Source organism: Fundulus heteroclitus, chromosome 14, assembly GCF_011125445.2.
Source record: "Fundulus heteroclitus isolate FHET01 chromosome 14, MU-UCD_Fhet_4.1, whole genome shotgun sequence".
In the NCBI taxonomy this organism is placed as follows: Eukaryota; Metazoa; Chordata; class Actinopteri; order Cyprinodontiformes; family Fundulidae; genus Fundulus; species Fundulus heteroclitus.
The window spans coordinates 4,298,744-4,323,832 of NC_046374.1; the positions used below are offsets into that span (position 1 = coordinate 4,298,744).

Here is a 25,089-nt window from a genome sequence, read left to right on the forward strand (position 1 = left end):
AAAATCTGTGCACGAAAAGAAACTACAGAAAAGAGGCCTTGAATTGATGCTATACTTTCTTTATAATAATAATAATAATAATAATAATGCATTTTATTTGAAAAGAACCTTTCATAACACTCAAGGACGCTGTACAAAATTAAAACCAAACAAATGGCAATACAACAACAAAGCATCAATAATCTAAAACAAATACACACAAAAAAAAAAAAACATTTATAGAGAGTAGGCAGCTTTAAAAAAGTAGGTTTTGATGCAACTTTTAAAATGGGGGAGGGAGTCAACATTGTGGATGTCAGGAGTTAGTTGATTCCAGAGCTAGGGGGCAGCATAGGAAAAAGCTCCATGGGTTACAAAGAGATTCAAATTTTGTTGGTACATGCCTGTGACATAACCCTCAATTTTAATGCCTTCTAAAGTATGCAAAGACTAACAGCAGCTCTGATTAATAATCCACCCAAGCAATTACAGACATATTACTGGTGTACAGTAGTGCAACAGTTCTCAAGTATATTCTAATATGTCTTTGAGCAAGTACAGCCATAGGAAATCCCAAGGGGCCCCTGCTAAAGAAACAAGCATTTTACAAGTTTGCTGTACTGTCGCATTTTGTCCATCGAGGACATGGAAGATGCGTACATAATTGGATTCATGATAACAGGATTTCTGCTTATTGGAGCTGGCGGTTACCTGGTATATTGGCAAATTAGGATGCCGTCGGCGGGAGTTCTGGCCTTGGTAAGATTCCCAGAAGTGTGTGACGGATTAAACCGAGCTGTGATCACCCAGACTCAAATGCTTTGTGAGCAAAACCGCAAGCTAGATGCAATCCTTGCACAGCATCGCATACCAGCTGTGGTCTGAACTCAATGGTGAAATGGAAAAGAACTCGGAGAAGTTCTACCTCGATTTATGGTGGAAAGACCAACAAATTCCGCTGTTTGGGACTTGCCATGAAGACAGACCAGTAAAGACCTGAAGGCTGACAGAAATTTCAGTGAGACAAAACAATCTCATTGTTATTGAAATTGGCTCCCAACGCTGGCCTTGGACTCTGGTTTATCTCAAACTCTCCTGGGTGTTATGCCAACAAGACACTCTACCCCCGCCTACACCCGTTCATGACACCTGCGACCTGTAACAGTGCTCTACTGAACTGCTGATAACATAAAATCTAGAACTATGGCTGGAGGAGGGCTACTGGGCAATCATAGGCCTACACTGAGGCACATGCACACATACACGTGAACATGGGGATAAATTCACTCCTCTGACTCACTGCCGGCCTCTGCTGTGTATGTTATGCTTACGATGTCATGTGTATGTTGCTTTTTTGTGCTGAGGTTTTTTTTATCTGCATTCTCCTACTGTTCCCCCTAAGAGACAGTGCAAGAAATGCACTCCTTTTTTGTCCCTCCACCATCCCAATGAATTCCTTTTCTATACTAAGAAAAGGCAGTAAGGCTTCAGCAACCTGCCTCCCATGTAGGGCTGTCATGATACTAAAATTTCAAACTCGATATTGATACCCTGGTTAATGTTCGATACTTGATACAATTTTCGATACTACGGGGATAAAAATGACAAATAATTTAAGGCATAAAAAGTTTTTAATTGACAGGAAAAAATTCCCCTTTTTCAATCTCAACATAGAACATGTTTTCTCAACAGAATCACTGATGCTAGTTAAATAAGGGTGCAAATAAATGCAAAATATAGAAAACAAATATAACAACATTTGAAAATATTTTAAGGTTGTCTGAGGTATTATTCCTTTAATGTGCAAATAATCCAGAAATTTTAAATTAAAAATAGCAAAAATTGCCTGAGGTAGTGAAAAAGAAACCATTTTTCTGAGGATATGCAAACTGCAAGAATAAAATTAGCAACAACTACAACATTTTTGGTTGTCTGAGGTAAGAACACACAAATGAAACCACAATCAGAATGATATTTTGAGGTATTGAACTATACAGGTACACAACAACCAGTTAAAGTGAATCTCACACAATTCAAATGCTGTTTTCTCAGCTCCCCTGAAAAAAAATTGAAAAGTGCACATAACTGTTAAGGCACACAAGAGTTCAAAAAGGACTCAGTTATAAACTGCAGGGTTACAGCCATGAAAGAGGATGCAGCTCTGGTGGTCCATTGGTCAATTGTACAAACAAACTATAGTTTCCCTTGAAGCTGCTATATGACTGTTTATTTTGTTGTATTGTACAACTCTGGAATTTCAGTGTATGCGAAGTGGTTTCGTGAAGAGAGACCATACCATGGATTTAGCTACATAAGAACTTGTTGGAACCCAGGTTATTCCACCATGTAAATAGGAAACTGATCCTCACAGTTGTATTCTGCCACAGCCCTGTTTAGTTTCACAGCTTCTGGGAACTTCTGGTCATATTTTCTTTGCTTATCAAATAGGAGTGGTAGAGTTGGCTGTGCGTGTTTCTTAATTGGTGCAGCACAAGGAGTTTTCGCTGCTTCACTTTGGAACTGTAAGGGAAAAACAGCACGCCTGAGTAATGTTAGCTAGCTAAAGGACGCTACCCACGGCTATTGACGAATAACAAAACAACTAACATTAATAGAGCAGCAAGCTAAACGTGGCTAGTGCTGCCTTGTAGCACGTTAGCCACACACAACATTAATGCGGACCATTGATCACACTAACATTAGCAATATGTTTAATATATCAAGTTCAGTTTTGAACGGAAACTTTCATTTACTAACTTGTCGGTCAGGGTGTTGGTGCTTGAAAAGTTTAGTGAGCTGCTCAACTTCGTTTCCACCACTTTAAAGCACTGTTTGCACACATGCTGGATATTTGGGTTTTCCTTCACTTGCCTCGTATGAAAAACATTTTCAAATGAGCTTTTTGCCTTTTTCTATTTTTGACTAACACTGGCTGGTCTGGCCTTCCTGCAGCCACGCTTGTAATAGTAGTAGCAGACACATGTGTGTGCCTGCACAACACCAAGCTGGGTCGCAATGAGGGCTGTCTGCCTGGCCTGTCGGCTGCTATGACTGTCAAGTGCGTGTGCCCACAGTGCAGGTCGTGCGCACTTGTGAAGAGTGCTTCAGTATCAATACCATGGCAAGTCAGTATTGTATCCGGATACAACGTTTGAGTATCGGTACTTTTCAAATGATTAATTTCCAAATATACTCAAACTGAAACAAAACTGAACATATCAATATAGATGGAATCTAAGACTTCAAGAAATCCCTGAAGACAAAGAAGGAAACTTTAAAACAAGTAGAGATTGACTGAGAATCCTGCCACAGCTGGCAATGTCTGCCGGAGAAACTTTGGTCGCTAATAAAAGCAGCCAAGAAGAATGGCAAAAAGAAACAATTTGGATGTAATTATCAGAGGAAAAGAGATACGCCCACCACTATCCCTTTACAGACAGAAATCCACACTTGTCTGAATGGATACAACAAAACCCCCATAGAAAAGGTTTGTGTTACTGTTTCTATGAGAAGCACAAAAAAGTCAAATCATTAACTACTGTAACAAGTCCTTAATTAATTAATAAAAAAATCTTCTTGAAATTGAGAATTCTTTAAATTTGAGGCAACAACGTTTTAAGAGCATTTGGAGCTTCACTATCCAAATCCAGGAAAGTTGAAGAAAAAAAATGTGATTTCTAGAATAACTAGATTGCTCAAATTGTACCTGAAGATGTATCTGACAATAATTTAAAGGATTAGCTCTACAGCAAAATATATGAAATTATATATACAGAATGAAAGCAGAGGGAGCTTTTGTAAGGTCAAGAAGCAAATGGTTGGAGGAGGGGGGACACTGTAATTCTTTCAATTAGAGAGGGCTCTTGGTAAATCTAATTCACTGCAAAAACTCAATATTAACAATATTAATACTGATATTCCTAAAGAAAAAGACAAGAATTGCTCCACATATTAAGGTAATTTTTTTAAATCATAATACAATAAATCTTATTCTAACAACTTTTTTGTATGTCTCATTGTATGTTGTATGTCTCATTGTAACAGAATCAATCAGTGACAACTAAACGTTTATATGTGATAGTCCTTCAATCCTACCTGCAATTAAATGCCTAAAACTCAATACATCTCCTGGAGTTGACAGTTTAACATCCAAATTTGCATTTACAAAGAAGCTGGCACCATTTCTTCTATTATGTTTTTAATTGAAATAATCTAACTCCTCCTCCCACCCTTATTCTTTTAACTCTAGTTCCAAAACTTTGAAAATAACAATCTTAATTCATACATAGGGACCAATCTGCCTTTTAGTGATGACTAAAAATCTTAGCTCAAATGTATCCATTGAGAATGAAAAGTGTTCTTGACCTTATTATTGACAAAGCTCAACGTGTTTTTTTTATACATAGACATCTAGAGCTAAACCTTATTAATTATGCAGATATTTGCACAGATAGTTTAATTTACACAAAGCCTCTGACACCATTAAGGACATTTTTGATTGATTGAGTTGAGCTTCTGATAGCAGCTCATTCTTTCACAAATGTTTGTAGGAGCATCTGCATAAGTAGGTTCTGGATGTTATGCACATGTGCCTACTTGATTTCAATTATTTAGATTGGTGAACAAATACTCTTGACAATACTATATATTGGTGAAAAGATAAAACAAGAACAAGACTCATTGATTAAAAAATTACTGTTTAATTTTGGTTTAGTTATATTAAAGGTTTGAAAAAGACTTGGTGTTAATGAAAATTAATCAAAATACTTAAACAAAAAGTAGAGAAAATAGCTAGAAACTGGCATTTTATTAGATGCGTCGCTTTAAGGTTCAAGTTTTAAAGGTCATAATAAATGTAAACAGTTTGATTTTTTTCTGTTTGTTTTTTTCTATAAGCCTAGTAATTCTAATTTTACTTCACTATAATATATGTTTTGTCAGTTAAAAACAAAAATTGGTCATAAGAAGTGAAATATCCAAAAACTATTTGCTAATTGGAACATTTGACAAGAAATACATTTGAGTCAGATAGGTTATAGACCGCGGTGTGATTTACTGAAAGCAGGTGTAGACTTAGTTTATATAAACACAATACCAGCTTCTTATGACCCGTATTTAGTTCCCAAATGACCCAGCTTAACAAACCTGTTTGTGAGCTGTCAGGGAAAGCAGGGAGATGGGGAGATGGATCAGATGGTGATGAAGACAGAGAAGAGGTAGACCGGGCTTTGGAAGGGACGAGTGTAGAGAAAGACAGGCCCACCAAGCCATCAGAGGCATCACTGTGGAAACTATGGGGCCTACGCAGGGCTACAATCAACATAAAATGATAAGAGAGTTTCCAGAGAGCAGAAAAGAAAAAAAGAAAAACAATAGGAATAGGTGAAACTAAAAAGCACATGGTGTTAGGGGCAAACTCAAAAACAAGGAGGAAACAGAAAGCAAACTTTGCAACCTACTGCTAAACTTGCCTGTGATGTTCTCCAATGGGAAACTTTTAAAGCCAAAAGCAAACAGTTCTTTATTTTTTTTTAAACTTGCATATTAATTTTACAGTGTCTAGATAACATTAACCACCCTTAACTCTAAAAATGACTTGCAGACCATGTAAAATTTAGATGATACCATAATCCCCTTCGAGGTCTTTCAGCGTTAGTCACCAATCTATTTTCTGTCATCCTAAATTGTTAATCAACTATGAAAATTTATGTCAATAAATCACTGCTGAAAAAATTGTTTTGTATCAGGCATATTTTGATGCTGGTTAAAGGATAACTGAGACACATAAGCCACATTGAATTGTTTTAGATGTTTTACATGTTTAAGGTAGACTGAAGAGCTTTAATCCATGTGAATGGAGCACACACTAATGAGACTTTAAGGCGATCTCCTTGGTGATCAACTAATTTTTTATTTGATTAAATCCAAACTGTGAATGAAAAACCTTCCACAGATTTGTGTCAACCTTAATATGTTCCATTTTCTCTATTAATCGCTTTCACAAACAAATGATGCTCTTCTCTTCAGGGGTTCCCGATTAGTCACTGGTCTGCCACAACATTGATCATTCTGCCCAATAATCTGAATGTGTCCCCTTTGACCCAGAAACAGTTCTGATCTATTGTAGCATGACCAGAGGACAGCCGCAGCTGTTGGTGCATGTCTTGGCTGCAACATCCCATAACATAAATAAAGCAGGTGTCACATCACCCGCTGCCTCGGCTCTCTACTAATCTGACCTTCCAAGTTTCAGGACATAAATGTTCCTTGCATAACACTTTTGGTTGAGTTACCACACCATACTTGATCTATTTATGATTTTAGCACCTATTCTCTTCAACCACTCTTTAAAACATATATAAAAGTTTTTGGAGCCTATACTGAGTCTAGAATTATTATGTGCATTAGTGCCAATATTTTTTTTTATGCATTTGACAAATGCCTCTATCCATAGAGACTTACAAACGAGGATATAACTATGCAGTTAACATTGAAGCTAACTTTAAGCTAGCTTGAAAGAAGCTAGTCAGGTTTGTCAGTGGTGGCAGTGTTTAAATAGAGTCCAGGCCTAGAGAGAAGTGGAGAAGGAGATGCAGTAAAGGGGGTAGTGAAGTACAGAGTAGGTGCCAGGGTAAGAGAGGCTCTCTGAGGAGCTGAGTCTTCAAGAGTTTCTTGAAGGTAGACAGACGAGGCCCTGTTCTAGCAGCACTCAGTAGGTCATTTCGCCATCGTGGTTATATTTCAAGGGTCATCCATTCAAAAACATTAGGACACACCATCACAGCCTTTTTGTTTAGTTTTTTTCCAAACATACTGAACCCATCAATTTTGACAATAGTGGAAAATTCTTGTAATATAAATAAACAATAAAAAAGCTGAAGAAATTACCTTTTTACAGTATTTCTGTTTATAATAACAAAACATGCAATTTCTGTCAAGGAATAAATTAGGAAACCTTCACATTTATCTATCAATCCATTCATCCATCCCCACCATATTCTGATATTGTGCACATCTACCTGAAATCATGTGCCTATAAGGACAGAAGCAAGCACAAATGATTAGGCATTTGTGGGCGGCTACCTGCTCTGGATGTTGACTGAAAGATTTTTGGAAGTGTTGGAGGAAGCGCATGTGTAAAAGCTGGCATTGAGCTGGCATAAGTTGAAGGTTGGCCCTGTTGGGTGGGACTTGGTCGTTGCTTGTGGGTTTGCGGGAAGAGGGGTGGAGTTGAAGGACCTTGAGGTTCAACCAGGGGACCATGGCATGTAACCACAAGTATAGAGGAAATGCCAGAGGATTTTTTACCGTCCATCCCAAAGTTTACTGAGTGAAACATAAAAGATGACGTGCAGGAGGAGCGAGATGAAAAGGAAACAGGATGTTTAGTGGTGAATAGAGAGAGATTGGGTTCAGGCAGAAAACAGAAACATAACAAAATGAAAGGTAACATATGAGAATGAAAATGTAGGAAACACTTTTTGCATGACTAAATAAATAAGATAAAGCAAACCTGAGCGAGGAGAATTGAACTGGGGAGGTGAAAACAGACGTAAAGGAGACTCCAGAGTAGACAGAAAGTTACCTGTGGGGCCCGATTCACCTTCAGGTCTCCCAGTCAGATCTTGTGCACTCACACAGGAGGAAGCTGGGGCTAGCATTAGGTAAGGATAAGGAACAGCAGAGGGATGGAATAGAAGAAAGAAGTAATTTTACCCTAATATGCAAAAGGAAAAAAAAGTTATATGAGCGGGAAAAAGGCTCATAAAAAGCAGAAAGCTGAGAAGAACTGGACCTGTGCCCTTCTAGTTTACACTAATGACTCTTCTGTCACAAAGCATACCTACTTTTCACTTTAAAACCCCATTCATGTAAGTTAGAAAGTAAAAGGAGGGATAAAAGAGAACAGGGTGAAACTTATTAAATAAAATATTTTTGCTTTTACCCCAAATTTGAACCAAATTCAAACCAAAACACATTTTGATGTAATGATACTAAACAGCTAGAAAACCAGGACGTTTGGTAAACCCTGCGAATTGTTTCTCTTAGAATGGTTGTACTCTGTGCTAGATAATAGTATTCCTAACATTAAACATGAGTGGATCTCCCAATGTGCCGCACCACCTGAGAAAAACATTTGCGACATAAAACAGAACCAACTCAAAAAAGCAACTAAAATCCTTTTCACATAATTCATCTGATTGTTATACATTTATCAAATGAAGTCAGATTAAAGCAACAATGTAAATATGTGTACAGTGTTACCAGTAACATGAACGCTCTGTCCAGTTCCAAAGCTGGCTCGTCTCTCTTCACCAGCCTCCTCATCGCTGTCATTAAAGTCATCCAGATTGCCGATGTCGCTCTGTTTCATGCTCATTAAGCTGGCCAAACTTTGCATATCCTCATCCCTATGAAAGAAGAGATTGAATCCTGAAAGACCACCACTCAAGCATGGAAACCCAACCAGCTATTGGAAGTACCTGTTCATTAGACAAACAGTTTCTACTATACGTTTGAAAACGCAGGGTCAGGTATGTGATTTTCAGTTTTTAAGATCGTACCAAGTGTACCTTTAATTTGGTAGTGTGAAGTAAGGAATGTCAATGTCCAATTAATTAATATAGCACATTTAAAAAAAACAAAAGTTGGCCAAAGTGGGTCCCAATTACACCAATAAAAGTACAGTGGTAGTATAAAAATCAAACTGAGCTGGGCTGACAGCTGAAGCTTGACGCAGTTACCAAAAATGTTTGTGATGTTTGTTAGTGTAGGTTATGGCGATTGTACTGAAACAACAATTTCCCTCTGGGATTATTAAAGTATTTCTGATTCTGATTCTGAATTAGTCAAACTTACGTAGCTTTGCCCTCCTTGAGAAAGATGCATGACAGGTTGAGTATCAGTGTGGCTTCTACCACTTTCACAGACAGGGGTTTGAGCTTCAGTGTAATGTCATACTGGGCTGACGCAGCAGTGGCGTACTTCTTCATATTAACATCAGCTGATGCTAAAACTTTCCTTTGGCCTTTTGTCTCCTGAAAGAATACACAAAGACTTTAGCTTTCATAAAAATGCCTTCTTTCTTGAGTTAAACTATGGGCCAAAGCAATAAAATACCTTACACATATAAGATTATTTTGTAACATGGCACATGGCAAATGTATTCAGGTTATGAACAGTTAAAGGGTAAATGGCTTGTACTTGTATAGCACTTTATCTAGTCTGATGACCCCAAAGCACTATACACTAAAGTCAGTCATTCACCATTCACAGCCTGACAGTGGTGAGCTATGTCAGTAGGCACAGCTGCCCTGGAGCAGACAGACAGAGGCGAGGCTGCCATACATCGGTGCTACCGGGCCCTCTGACCAAAATAATTTATACCTTTGGCAGACTGAGACTTAACATTAGTTTCAATCAAGCAAGAGGTTAATTCCTGGCTGGAAATCAGACAGGCACCTCAAAACGTACTAAAGCAATATAAAGGGAACATCAGTTTAGAAAAGAAGACTTTTATTTATATTTTAGAAAATAGCGTATTGAAATTTATGAATACCCTTCTAAATAATCAATAGAAATTAGTATTGCCATTACAGCTATCAAACCTCTCCAATATTTGCTAATCAGCTTTTAACATGTTTCCACTGGTATTTTGATGATTTATCTTTAGTGATGAGCTCTGAGGCTTTGACGTGGGAAGGCCTCCTTGCCATGACCCTAATGTTTAACTCCCTCCATTGATTGTCTTTTCAGTCAAAAGAAAAAGATTTGAAATGATCAAAACTATTAATAATTAGTTTTTTAAAGTAACTGTATATTTTAATTTGGAAGACAGTTTAGCATTAAGGCATATTTTACAACAATGATACAGGAATACAATAAGATAAGTATTACTTAGCGTAAAATCAGAGAAATCTAAAATCTTATTTCAAAACTAAAGTGACTCGGGGACACCACGGAGGAAAGCTGTGGATTTTTCTTTGTTGTTTAAGCACTTCCAGTGTTTTCTTTGTTGTAACAATGCTCCTTGATAAATCCTAAACTGCTGGATATCCTTTTTGTTAAATGGTGCCACATATGTTTGGAAAATGCATTTGTGTTTTGAGAAGCTATGTCAAGTATATGGGTTGCACCATGAACTTCCCAAATCCTCTACGCATTTGCCAAACAGCTTTGATAAAGGCGTTGTGACGGTTTAGGGCAGCAGTTCCCAAACTTTTTTAGCTGCGCACCCCCTTCTGTTCCAACTGGGTTGCACCCCAATCTTAAAAAAAAAATAAAATAAATAAAATTGCAGTCACAGGAACCCAACACAAATAACAAAGGTTATGGAAATAAAATTAGAACATAACTTTAATTAAATTGCAATAAAGTTACACACAACATCCACAACAGGATCCTGAGGATTTTCAGGTGAAGACGTTTCACTTCCCATCCAGGAAGCTTTCTCTGACTGAGGATCTTCACCAACTTTATGCTTTGTTTTTGCTCAATTTGTTAATAAATAAAGCTTTTCGTGTTTATGATATTAACGGAAGTACATACTGCGCATGCACAGCAGGGGAAAAAACAATGGCTAATAACATCTCCCAGCGAAACAATGCTAAATGTACCAATATCCAGTAAAAAAAAGCACAAAAAATATGATTCCAAGAGGGAATAGTCTGGAATGTCCCTGGGAATACAGTATGACCGTTGGTGTTCACCGAAGCAGATGCTAAACCTGTCGATTAGATGTGGTCACAGACTTGATCGATGTGAGTAAATGTCCTGATATAAGACTGTTGAAAAATTCTGTAGATTGTTTTATTTAAATAATAAGGGTTGGTCTTCGATCATGCCACTTTATTGCGAGGCATTGCAGAGGGTCAGGCTTAGTCCAGCATTATTTACAATTGATTTATAAATTAAGCAAACCATCATTATAATAGTTCGGCGATACTGTCGCTAGATGTCGCCACATCTGTTTATATTTGTTAATTGCACCCAAGAGGAAATTCTTTTTCAGCTCAAAAAGGATTATCAAGATGGACTCTTGGTGTATATAACATTATTTTATCTAGATGAAACAGTTTTTGGTCTTTTTTATAAGCATATTACATGACTATATTATTTTAAGGTACAGGGGGAGGCACAGGGGGAAAAAAATGCTTCTAAATGCAGGCAACCCCCTAACCCTATGCAACCATGGCTCAATAAAGAAATATGACCGTTAAATAAATGAAACTGGAACAGCTGTCTTATTCTAATATTTTAGCTATTTTAAATTTTAAAGTGTGCAACTTTCTTTTAAATTACTCACAAAGACACTAAAAGTTCTGTCTGAAGGTGCACTTAAACTCAACAGGAGTGGTGAGCTATTCAGTTATTTCTTCTTTAACGGACTAAAGGCCTGAGTTGAAATCTCTGCTTGCTGGTGGGCTGCATCTACATCAAAGCTCATGCTCTGAATGATTTGTTTGGCATGTTGAGGAATATTTTAATTCATAAAGATATTTAGGTTGCTATTCATTGTTTTTATTAATAGGTTTTAATTTTATGATATTAGAGTGTCCCCCAGTGTATTATAAGCCTGGCAGCCTGCCAGACTTATAATATGCTGGTTGAGGAATGGAAAGCCATCCCACAGCATTGCGTGACCAAGCTGGTGACCATAGTAAGGACGAGGTGCCAGGCTGCTGTAGCTGTGAGCCGTTCCCCAAAACACTCCTGACGCCCCAGTATTCTTTAAACGAATAAATTGTCTAAATGCAAATGTGTCTCATTCCTTCAATCATTAATCACCCAATGATTAGATGACAGCAAACAAGAGTCAATAGCAGATGAAGCTGTTTGGTATTGGCTGAGAGGACACGGCATGTTTTTTATTGGCCTAGCCAAGACGCTTGATCAGCACCTCAAACCACAAAAGCTCCTTCCTTACAAATGAAGCAACACTAAAAGGGGGAATAAACAGCCTTCCCAAACGCATGAGAGCTGCTGCAAAGAAGCATTGTTACAATATAAAAAATAGTTGACCAAACACAAATTTCCTCTCTTTTTTACTTTAAGTTTGTTTGAAATTTAGTCAAATGTTCCCATCATCAAATACTGAAAGCAGAGTTGTGTCACTGAGCATTTCCAGTGTGCATAACATTTCTCACCATTTAAACTACATAAAATGCATATTTTTTATTTATTATGGAAGATGGATGCATTACAAGGGGCTACAAAAGTTGTAAAAATATTGTATTCACTGACCAAGATAACGATTACAAACAATACAAGCTGAGTTTTTTAAATAAAACATTTTTAAATTGATATCAGGAGTACTTTTCCTTTAATTTTCATGATTGATTTTTACTCTCACACAAAACATTTAAATGAGGCAACTTAAAAAGTGGTTGTCCTGCCTAAAGTGAAGGAGTTTAAGTATCTTGGGGTCTTGTTCAGGAATGAGGGAAAGATGGAAGGGGACATTGGTAGGCAGATTGGTGCTGCATCTGCAGTGAAGCAGGCGCTGTACCGGTCTGTTGTGGTGAGGAGAGAGCTGAGTCAAAAATGTGAAGCTCTCCATTTACCGGTTGATCTACATTCCCACCTTCATCTACGGTCATGAGCTTTGGGTCATGACGGAAAGAACGACATCGCAGATACAAGCGGCTGAAATAAGTTTTCTCCGTAGTGTGTCTGGGCTCTCCCTTAGAGATAGGGTGAGAAGCTCTTTTTCTTCAAAGTAGGTACACCTGGTCTGGCGTTCTGTTAACTGTGACATCATCCAGAGAAGACGGCTCACCCGCTATTACCATCTAATGTAGAACAGATTACTAGATCAATGTGTGCTTCTGTGCTTTTTTGTCTCTCTTGTTGTGTCTCTGCTCTGTCTTCTGTAACCTCAGTCGGTCGAGGCAGATGACCGTTCATACTGAGCCTGGTTCTGCCGGAGGTTTTCCTTCCCGCTAATGGGTGGTTTTTCTTCCCACTGTCGCTTCATGCTTGCTCAGTATGAGGGATTGCAGCAAAGCCATGTACAATGCAGACGACTCTCCCTGTGGCTCTACGGTTCCCCAGGAGTGAATGCTGCTTGTCGGGACTTTGATGCAATCAACTGGTTTCCTTATATAGGACATTTTTGACCAATCTGTATAATCTGACCCAATCTGTATAATATGATTGAACTTGATTTTGTAAAAAGCCTTGAGATGACATGTTTCATGATTTGGCGCTATATAAATAAAATTGAATTGAATTGAATTGAAGCTTGGTTATCCAGAGGGGACTCAGAGTAGAGCTGCTGCTCCTCCACGTCGAGAGGAACCAGATGAGGTGGCTCGGACATCTGGTTAGGACGCCTCCCTGGTGGGGTGTTTCAGGCACGTCCAACCAGAAGGTGACCCAGAGGAAGGGACTATGTTTCTTGGCTGGCCTTGGAACACCTGAGGGTTCCCCCAGAGGAGCTGGCCCAAGTGGCTGGGAAGAGGGAAGTCTGGGCCTCCCTACTAAGGCTGCTACCCCCGTGACCTGACCCCAGATAAGTGGAAGAAGAAGGGTGGATGTTTTGATTCAATTCAATTTAGTTTATTTTTATAGCACCAATTCACAACATATGTCCTCTCAAGGCACTTTACAAAAAAGTTAATTCAATCCATAAGGACACATTTAAAGTCAAATATATTCCACTTCTACCCAATTTATAAAAAATTGCAGTCAAGTTCAGTTCATTATTAAAATTGGTTAACGTTGTAGTAGGTAACTTTTGTATAAATGTATTTTTTACACATTTGTTTAAATTGGCACTATGTCCTGAAATTACATTTCACACAAATAATCTGTCATAAAGAAAAAAATCAAGCTCCTCTGGCTCCTCCCAGTGGTCCTACTGCCATTTGTAGAAATACTCCATGTCAGAAACAACCAATTAGAGCAAGATATTCCTCCTGGCTCTGATTGGTTGTTAGCAGTGTCAATATATTTTGTGTAGATACTGCTCACATCCCTCCTACCCCCCCACCCCGCACAGCTCTAACATAATTCAAGCTCCAGACTACTGGTGGGCTGCAGCTGTGTGGCAATCTGCTTTACAGGAAAACTGCCAATTTCTGGGACAGCCACTGCTCAGACAACAAAGACAGGTAAACAGTGGAGCAGGCTCCACTGAGGGAGAGGAGCTGTGGAGGGAGGGCTGCAGCGTGGGAGGGACCTAGAAGGTGTGCTTGTTCCCATTTTCAGGCCAACTCCATGGATTTCTCAAATCGTCCTAAAAAGTTTCTATAACTTTACTTTTTATGAGTCCACATGGTTATAAAAACAAAAACATATTTAGCTGATTTTGTTAAATTTGATTGATATGAATTAAGTCTGCTATACAAAAACTATATTTGCTAAGTGAGTGCTTCTCATTGGTCTAGAGATGGCTGCAATTTTAAATGTGGTAACAATTTCACTCATTGCTTTGTGATGACCAAAGCAGTCAGATGTGTTAATGAGAGCAGCTGTTTGGAAATTCAGCCATTGTAGAATATTTATTTGAGAACAGGAGAGGAATAAAACCAGCACAATCAACATGCTAACCGGTGAATGACACCCTGACCTAGATAATATTTTAAATTTTAATAAAGAAAGAAATATCACAAATAAACGAGACTTAGTTCCTGATGGAACTGTGGTTAAAAATTAATTACTTTTAACTTGGCTAAACTGGACTACACTACAGCAAGGTTCCAACAACTGTTCAAACTTAAACACTAGCTTCACTTTTTTAAACCCCTTTTCAAAAAACTGCTTTCTCGCGCACCGCTCGTACTCCTGAGCAGGGTGCGTGGCTCATCCTCTCAAGCTTGGGTCCTCTACAAGAGTAAGGCGTAACGATTGTGCCATTGACTTGAGCGCGTAGCAACCAATCCAAGCGTGCAGTGAGACAGGTATGCAGTGTTTAAACATGACACGCGCACATTCAATTCTGAAAAACTCTTCTCAACCCTCTGTCCTCACGCTCGGTTCCATCTCTGCGCGTGCTTGGCTCTGTGTCTGCTCGCCCGCGGCTCTCCACTCGTGTGCGACCTGCTACTTCCACGCTCAACACCAGCTGTGCACTCACTGTACATGACACCGGTTTATGGTAACAGTTAATTCTCAAACTTGTATTTATGCTTTACAATGTCAAACGTTAATGTTGTATGTACTGTAGTTAGCATATGCGACAAGTTAGTTTAATGCTAATGTGGCGAATCAGCAAAATAGCACAACTTTAATAACTTCCTGTAGAATAACTTGTCAACTGCAGCCATCTCCTCTTCTCTTTCTAAGCCCACATGAAATGATAAAATGACAGCTGGAGTTGTTTTATTATTTATCTATTAAGACAGCACGGAACAAAGCACAGCAGCATACTGAATAAACCAACGGATTCAGCTGGCTTGGACCCGCAAGCAGTGGTAGATACGTCACGACTTAACAGCCCCATAAGCTTTTGCAGGGAGGCTGGCATTTAATTCAGTTCAATTCAGTTTTATTTATATAGCGCCAATTCATGAAACATGTCATCTCAAAGCACTTTCCAAAGTCAAATTCAATCAGATTATACAAATTGGGTTAGATTATACAGATTGATCAAAAAAAACTCCTATCTAAGGGAATCCAGTTGTTTGCATCAAGTCTTGATAAGCAGCATTCGCTCCTCCTGGAGAAGCATAGAGCCACAGGGAGAGTCGTCTGCATTGTCCGTGGCTTTGTAGCAATCCCTCATGCTGAGCAAGCATGAAGCGACAGTGGAAAGAAAAACTCCCCTTTAACGGGAAGGAAATCTGTCTCGGCCGACTGGGGGTTAGAAAAGACAGAGTAGAGACCAGTAGTGTCCCAGTCCCTTTTACAAAATTGAAGAGTGTCTAACACAGGAGTCCCACAATGTCCAGAGCCTTAAGGAAGTTGGGGCAATTTTGTCCTCTTGTGACAACTTGCCACAGAGTTTCCTCTAGGATCTTTTTAAACTGTGGTGGGGTGACATCATCATCTAATTTGCATATTTGTTCTTACATTTGTGGCCCATGCTGTAGGAGAGCCTTTGCCAAGACAAAAAAGTTATTAAAAATAGTGATTGTGTTTGGAACTTAAAAATGACCTTTACAAAACTATTTATGAATTTTAATATATTGCCTGAATACATAAAACAAACTGTACCAAAAAGATATCAGAGGCACACAAAGTGAACCGAGGTGAATAAGTGATTGAAGCTGTGTGTGAATCAAATTCAGGGCATTATTTTAGCCAAAGACTACTTTAAAAGCTATATTTACAAGATGAGGCAGAGATGAGGTGCTGAGATGCACCTGTTGAGACAGCGCTGAGGGCAGTGGGTACTCTTGTAGCAGCTCTCACTGCTGCCTCAAAACAGTACAGTGACTTCACTATTACTGGTGCTTTCGGTAAAGTCACCATTAAAACAAAAGAAAGTCGCTTGTTGCTAGTCACTTTTTGAAAGAAAGTCACTGGAGGGGTCTGAATATAGCAACAAAAATGCTAAATAGGCAACACTGGACTAGATCGGTCCAGATCTAGAACAGAGGCTGGAACTTGAGAAAGGCTTTTCTACAAATTCTCCAGAATTAAAAGGAAAGAGAAAACAAAAAATTACAACAATGTAATAAACAACGTACTTACATTTTCAATGATAAATGTCCAATCTTTGTCTTCAAACTCGTCAGCACCGGGTTCCTGTTGGTCAACAAAGTATGCTAATTTTCCATTTAGAAAAATAACTGAAAATGCTACATAATTCCTATACCAAAATTCAAACACTTGAACACTTTCAACATACCTTAAAGAGAGTGACGGTTATGTGTAAACTCTCTGGAACCTGCCATATGACCATGCCTCTGTACGGGTTCTTAATACCTGGCTGCCAGCTGTGGAGCTAGCATAAAACAGAAAAGAAACACAATTCAGTTCCAATACCCACTCATGGACCATATTTTTCCTGAGCAGAGAATGTTTTATACAAAGAACATACTTAGAAATTACACCACCACCTTATAACAGCTGAACTGGTCTTTCAATATGGACTTTTTTTAATAGTTCCATAGTTTGTCCAGTAATATATTGTATAATATTGTATAATGCCATTTGTAAGTACAAAAAGTAAAAAGTCTAATAGATAAACAACTCCTATATTGTATGTGCATAGTGATACTATATACATTTTAACTAGGTCTGATAGAGTGTTACATTTGGACTTGAAGGTAGGAATTCTTAAGTTCAAAGTTGGAAAAATTAATTGAAAGTGAGTAAAAAAATTTAAAGTGATCGTTACAGGATTAAAGGTTTCTGATTCACTGTAGCTTTATTGCTCACAGAAAATTATGTTTATCTATGACTTTGCACAACAATGTATATATATATTTTTTTTGCTAAATAAATGAATGGGCTTTGATTATATATGGGGGACAGTCATGGTACACAGTTTGTTGTGTAGAAGGGGCTGAGTGGCCAACAGCAGTAGGAACAGCCCGGCTGGTGGAGCTGGCTGAGCGTGTGAACACTGAATGCAATGTGTTTAGATAATGGGTAGCAGAGCTGTTAGCCTGACACAGCTTTGAGCTGACCTCAAAGAATCAACTACATCCCGGTTTTCTCTCACTAATGTTGGTCATTTGGATAAAAGGGTAGATTTTTTTTTACAGCTACAAGTACAGAAGAAGCGGGTTAAACGGCAAGTAAAAGACTCCAGTGTTTAGACTTTTTTAGCGTTTTCAAGGCAACATCTCTGAATCCAGTTGGGTAACCTTGCAGGGTGGTAGCTAACATTCTCCATATAGATAAAACTGTGGGTCTGCTGTGAGATATCCTGATGCTGTGGTAGATGTCTGACTTAAAACCAAATGAAGTAATGAAAGAAGTGGAGACAACCACCATCAAGAAACCAGTACAACAGTTGTTTACCTTGATGACTGAACGTACAATAGGGCAAAACATTACTGATCAAGCAGTAACACAGATTTTTGTTTGCCAAGTCCTCCGTCTGCTTTGCCATCAAAGACTTTATGGGACAGGCATGTCACCTCTCCCAATTGCCGCTTGATCTCCAACATAGGGGTGGGTACCGAAAACCGGTATCAAAACGGCCCCGGGGCCATGTCGAACGGTCCTTGCCGGGTGACAAGCTTCAGCCTTGTCACTTCTCTTAACTGTATTTTTAAGGTCGCACTACTTTTTTAGGGACACCGAAACAACATTGTTTTGCCGATCTTCTCCATCTTAAGAATCTCAGACTCTTGAGGGGACCGGTGGGAAGGGCTAACGTTCTGCTCTCACATGTTCGGCTCGCTTACTTTCATCAACACACACTACTGCCAATTTAGGCACAATTCAGACACCTCTAGTGACACTTTTATTCAAAAGTGACAAGCAATGGTTTGAGCTATTTATTCCGTGTTGTTTGAGACTTTGGCAACAAGTAAAAGCATTGATCGCTCTGAATCTTCCTCTCTTCAGCAAACTAATCAGCTGTGAGTCCCTCCTGCTTTGGAAGCTCTGGCAGGCGGTCAGTCAGTCAGCGTCGTTGTGGTGCTGCAGCAAACTCAGCTTGAAGTCTGTTTCCCATTGAAAATGAGTCACATGTGAGCAAAGCTTCCAATAGATTACAGAGTGGGATGTTTTATTGCTCTATTTCTATAAAACATGTTTATTTTGTACTTTAATTTTGTTTGCTTTTGTTCGAAATGTTTACAAAATAAACCAGTCAGTGATATTTTTTTATCCTTTTGTTTGATTAAAAAAGTATTGATAACGGTACAGAAAAAACACTGGATCGATAAGGAGCATCATTAAGAGTAGTAGTATCGCTAAATCATTAACGATACCCATCCCTACTCCTACATATGATATGATACAACATTGTCAATACTCTCCAAATAAGAGAACTGTGATTGAATTTCATCTTTTAGTGTAACTAGTTACTCTAGACTGCTAGTGGTATGAGGGCATGCGTGCATAGTTCTATGTCCTGTATATGTGGATTGCTTTGTGACAGACAGCCGACCTGTCAAGGGAGTATACCGCCTCTCCCCCAATAGAGTATCGGAGACAAGCAACAGCCCCCCAGGAACCTTGCGAGGATTACCAAGTATATACAATATAATCAATCAATCCATCCATCCATCCATCCAGCGTCTTTAACCTTACTGGGCATCGATATTGGACAGGTGGAGGGATGGATATTTTGTATATGTATGAAATATTAGACACATGCGTACTGTTGTACTAAACAACTGCAGTGTCTAAATGTACAAAATACAGAGAAGGCAATACTGCTAAGTGTGGAAGTGGAACAATAAAAGAAATTGCACTTGTTTTCTTTAACTAGGTTCAGACTTCCAACAAGTCATTACAAACAGCTGGTTTCCCAACATCGTGAAATGACCTGTTATCCAGCAGGCATACCACATGCATCAAGAGAGGTTAGGAGTAGGGTAGACAAATGTTAAAACAAAACAAAAGCATCGGTGGTAGTGGTGGCACACTACAGTGCATGTTCAGTTTCATTCACTTTTGTCACTGTTACCTTTGTGCTGTGCCGTCTGCTTCTTCTGATCCACATCACCCTCAGTTTGTCTGGTTGCCTAAGTGACAATAAACAGTGCAAATGTATTTTTAAAAAATATAAACACATAAACCTAAGATTAACCTCATCCTAAGTACATTACACTGCTGCATTATTAAACTGGGCATACACTGTACAAGTTTTTGCCCTTTTGGGGCCGTGCGAGAATTTTTTGGATCGGGCCGAGTTTCAGCTTGATCGTGCGTACTGCGTCGTATAGTATACAGGGGGTAACCAGGGGAGATTAGCCTCTCATGACCAGCTCCCGATCAAGAATCGTACGGTTGGATGAAAATCAAACATGTTTGAAATTCAGTCGGCCCTGGTGAGTAATCGTGAGCACATCCTGCTATTGAATCAGAGTTACGAGCATCTGCGAGACGATTTCTCCCAACCTCGCACACTCCGCATGTGCAAACAATGGAATTCTTCTTCTTCTTCTTCTCAGGCGAAAACATAGGAGTGGAGAGAAGCATGGCAGCGGTACGTGTGACATGGAGTCAAACTACGGAGCAGCAATTCATACAATTGCCAAGGCAGCGCATTTTGTTCTAGTGAGGCTCATATTTAACAGTGAGCATTGACACTTCCATCTTTTTCTTCTTCTACTGTTTACATTTGGCTTCCGGATAGACGAGTCTCTCTACGGGGCTGAGTCTGATGTGTAGTTTTTGGACGTACAGTGTGAGCAGTGAGATCCCATCAGAGCATTGGGCCGTACAGTGTAAAAACAGATATTGTGAGCTGTGAACTTTTGAACCCTGCGGTTTTGTCATACAGTTTGAGCTGTATCTGAACGCAATGATTCAAAATTTCGTACAGTGTATTCCCGGCTTTATGGTGCTCCAGGATTATGTGTGCCATATGATGAAAATATTTGCACAATATATAGTTAGGCCCAGAATTATTTGGACAGTGACACAATCTGCATCATTTAGGCTCTGCATGCCACCATGTTAGATTTGAAATGAAACAACTACAGTATAATTGAAGTGCAGACTTTAAGGTTTAATTCAAGAGGTTTGAACAAAACTACTGTATATGGTTAAACGTGTAGTAATTGTAGCTATTTTTATACAAGTGCTCCTCATTTCAGGGGCTCAAAAGTAATTGGACAAACATAAACATAACCCTAAGTAAATGTTACTTTTCAATATTTTGTTGAGAATCCTTCACAGGTAATGACTGCTTGAAGTCTGAAACCCATGGACATCACCAAACGCTGGGTTTTCCTCCTTTGCCAGGCCTTTACTGCCACCGTCTTCAGTTGGTGCTTGTTTGTGGATCTTTCTGCCTTTAGTTTTGTCTTGAGCAAATGAAATGCATTCTCAGTTTGGTTGAGGTCTGGTCATTGACGTTGCCATTGCAGAATAGTCCACTTCTTTGCTTTAAAAAACTCTTGGGTTGCTTTTGCAGTATGCTTTCATTATCCATCTGTACTATGAAGCGCCATCCAATCAACTTTGCTGCATTTGGCTGAATATGAGCAGAAAATATATCTCTATACACTACAGAATCCATCCGGCTGCTTCTATATTTCGTCACATCATCATTAAACACAAGTGACCCAGTGCCATCATACTGCCTCCACCATGTTTTACAGAAGATGTGGTGTACTTTGGATCGTGAGCTGTTCTAATTCTTCTTCAAACTTTCTTCTTCCCATCATTCTGGTACAGGTTGATCTTAATTTCATCTGTCCGAAGAATGCTGTTCCAGAACTGGGCTGGCTTCTTCAGGTGTTTTTTTTTTTTTGGCAAAGTCAATTCTGGCCTTTCCATTTTTGAGGGTGATTAATGGTTTGCACCTTGTGGTGAATCCTTTGTATTTACTCTCATGAAGTCTTCTCTTTATGGTAGACTTAGATACTGATACACATACTTCCTGGAGAGTATTCTTCACTTGAGTGGATGTTGTAACAGGGTTTTTCTTCACCATGGAAAGATTTCTGTGATCATCCACTACTGTTGTCTTCCATGGACGTCCAGGCCTCTTTGAGTTCCCAAGCTCACTACTGCATTCTTTTTTTCTCAGCATGTACCAAACTGTTGATTTGACCACTCCTAACATTTCTGCTATCTCTCTGATGGATTTCTTCTTTTTTTTCTGCCTCTGGATGGTCTGTGTTACCTCCATTGAGAGCTCCTTTGACTGCATATTGTGTGTTCACAGCAACAGCTTCTAAATGCAAAAGCCACACCCAGAATCAACTTTAGATCTTTTAACTGCTTAATTGATGACAGGTTAATGAGGGAAGAGTCCATGCAGCCTTGTTATTTATTTTGCAGCCTTCTGAGTCAATTGTCTAATTAATTTTGGTCCCTTGAAAAAGAGGCGACTCTGTATTAAAGAGCTGTAATTCCTAAACCCTTGCTCCAACTTGGATGCAAATACTCTCAAATTACAGATGAGACTCTGCACTTTAAGCATATATTAATTATATAATTGTATCCTGAATATGTTTTCATAAACAGCTAAAATAACAAAAATTGTGTCATTGTCCAAATATTTCTGGGCCTCACTGTATAGACTATTGAGTTCATAAATGGAATTTTGCTTCATTTAGGCTAATTAAGTGATATTTCTGTTAACTACACATTCTTTACCATAAAAATAGTTCAAACAATTTGCTTCCACAGTATGATTATTAAAATTTTTAATATTTCTTTTCAGCTGTTTTGAGACAGTTTCATTGTGGACTTCTAATGAATCTTTATATGCTTTTAGGACTGAAAATATTGTATTTGCAAATAACACACAAATAAGTAAAAAAAGGTCATAGAAATTCTTGGACTTCATGTGAAGATGAACTCAGGAAGCCACAAATATTAGCCTGCTCCATCCTTTGGTCATTACAAACTACGGTGACTAAAGCCCCAGTTTCACCAGCTCGGTTTGGCCGCTCACCACTTGGCTTCGCCTGCTTGTGAGTGTTTCAGGAGCAGTTATTTTTCAGGGCCCACCCGGATTTCTTCGGCCCTGCTGAAGAACAGGGTGAAACTGAGTTGACTCGAGCAGCATTTTGAGTGAACACACTGCTTTTCAGGAGAAATGAGAAGGTTTATCTCTGAGGAAGTCCAGAAAAACTGAAGAGCAATTACATTAATATTAAGGACAACCAAGAACGGATTGGGTCAAATCAAAATATAATTTTAGTATTTGCAAACCATGAAACCCAGGTAAATTTAGCCAAACAATCAAAAGCAGTAAGGCGCTTACTACTGTCCTTCACAGTATTATTGTGGACTTTGTTTTTTCCATAATCACTCTGTTTGTAGAGTGGCACCTTGCTCTGCTTGTGCCACTTCTTCAATAAACAACAGTGCCCCGCCTGTCGCTTTACCTGCATCAGGTGCACTCCTATTGTTTCGGAGATCAGATCCACCTGGTCTTTCCCGCTGATACACAGGGAGGAGGGATTAACAGGGAGTTGGCCAGAACAACATGTGAGCCGTATCTTTTCTGACATGACGACGTAGCCCCGCCTCTCTCTAACCTGCATGTGCCTCATTCTTACAAATAACAACAAAGATGGCGCTGTCCAGTGTTGCATTCATGCTTAGGCAAATATCGGCTTTGTTATGGCTGTTAGCAGCTTCCTCACTCTTCTTTTCTAACAAGCCTGCTCTACACAGTATGTCCACTGCCAACCCACATAAGATCACACGGATCATTTGTAGATGTTTGTCTCTGATCCCCACCATCTGTATATTTTGCATGTTTCTGTGGCAGTCACAGCGCCACCGGCACACCTACTGCACCGTTTTCAGAGGTGTTGGGCCCTCTTGTGTGGACACATTTTTTTCTTAATCGTTTCTGAAAGTTTACCGTATTTATCCTTATGTGGATGCAGCTAAGGCTTCGATGTGTTTATGATGTTTTTATGTTTTCATGATGTAAAGCACTTTAAACCACCTTGCTGCTGATATGTGCTATACAAATAAACTTGACTTGAATTGACTTAGATGCATCCCTGCTCCTGCAGGGGCCTGGTAATGATCTATTTATTTGGTTCTGGTTTGTAGCAGTGGGAATAAATCCGAAATCTGCATAATAGTAGCTCTCGAGAAACTGGACTTGGGAACCCTGCCCTAGAGCTTTTCTGCAAACTTTAGTGTATCTTCTTTATTGAAATTTTGTCATAGACATCTAAATAAAATGTAGTAATAATGATTACCTTGCGAAATGTCTACAGTATCACACAAAAAGTACATCCCTCACATTTCTGTAAATACAGTACTTTATTATACCTTCTTATGGAACGACATTGAAGACATGACAAATGTAGTCAGTTTATAGCTTATATAACTGCAGATTTGCTGTCCCCTCAAAATAACTCGACACAGCCATTAATATCTAAACCACTGGCAACACTGGTTCGGAAGAAGAAAAATATTTATCGTTAGTTGTTGTCACTCTTTTTTCTTCTGGGGAAAAAGATTCCTATAAACAGACATGCCACCATCGATTATGTTTGAGAACTGGAATGAACGGCTCATCAATGCAATACCGTGAAGCAGCGACACCTTGAAAGATGAACCGCGATATAGCGAGGGTTCACTGTGTATTTATATATATATATATATATATATATATATATATATATATATATATATATATATATATATATATATATATATATATATATATATATATATATATATATGCTGTTTATTCACTAATGTCTAACAAAGCTCTGATGCCTTCACGGAGCAGATGCAGTTCTGGAGAGACTAAGTCAAAAGACTTGGATGTGTAGACCTGTATCTCTCTACCTAATATTAGAAAAATCACATTCTAATCAAAAATATAAACAATATCTTTTCATCTTTCTGGTGAAAGTCCCTCGATTTAAACAAAAATAAGCCACATAGTGCTGAGGCATCATTAGTGTGTTCAGCTTGAATCAACAGGATAGGGCAGCAGGTCGACCGCCCCAAGATGGTGGCCGTAATTCCTGCGCAGCGACAGTCAATACGTGGTCTACTCTTATATTATGTCTATGTGTTGCACATGTATAGATTTGATTTCATAATTTTATTTCAGTTCAAATAGAAATATTGCACTGTAATGCACTGTAACATAAAAGTAGCACCCTCAGGCCCAGTTTATCTTAAAAAAAACTTCATATTGTTATGTGTAACATATAGTGAGTTACACATTAAACTCATCATTCTGCATCACTTTTTCTCTTTTTGGACATTTCTGGGTTGTTTTAATGTGTTGTGGGAAAACTGACATCTAGTGGCAGGACGCTGTTACTATAGTTAAAAAAAACTCAACATCCGCTACAGGAGGCACAGTTTTAGCCACTTTATAAAATTTAAAAGCCTCTGCTTCAGAACATGATTTGCCTTTTTTGGCTCTTAAGAGCCGGATAAATTGCCTTGACAGGACGCATTTGGCCCGCGGGGCCTTTGAGTTTGACACGTGTGCTAGACTTTTACCTCAAACATAATTGCAGTGAATGATTGCTCTACAAAGTAGTAATAGGGACTGAATACAAACGGATGTCCCACTTTAAAGATTTACAC

The 25,089-nt window shown here is 38.8% G+C and overlaps 1 protein-coding gene across 1 annotated transcript in view; it reads right to left on the minus strand.

Annotated features, from left to right (window-relative positions):
• The window catches only part of LOC105916942 (EH domain-binding protein 1-like protein 1), a 29,556-nt gene that overhangs the window by 2,882 nt on the left and 1,585 nt on the right, over positions 1 to 25,089 (minus strand). Inside the window, exons 2-9 of the mRNA XM_036146094.1 lie at positions 19,517 to 19,574; positions 16,775 to 16,870; positions 16,618 to 16,671; positions 8,839 to 9,017; positions 8,245 to 8,390; positions 7,493 to 7,633; positions 7,063 to 7,305; positions 5,125 to 5,289 (exon numbers count right to left, since the gene is read on the minus strand). Of these exons, the coding sequence (XP_036001987.1) occupies positions 5,125 to 5,289; positions 7,063 to 7,305; positions 7,493 to 7,633; positions 8,245 to 8,390; positions 8,839 to 9,017; positions 16,618 to 16,671; positions 16,775 to 16,870; positions 19,517 to 19,574 (1,082 nt within the window). The remainder of the gene's footprint in view (positions 1 to 5,124; positions 5,290 to 7,062; positions 7,306 to 7,492; positions 7,634 to 8,244; positions 8,391 to 8,838; positions 9,018 to 16,617; positions 16,672 to 16,774; positions 16,871 to 19,516; positions 19,575 to 25,089) is intronic.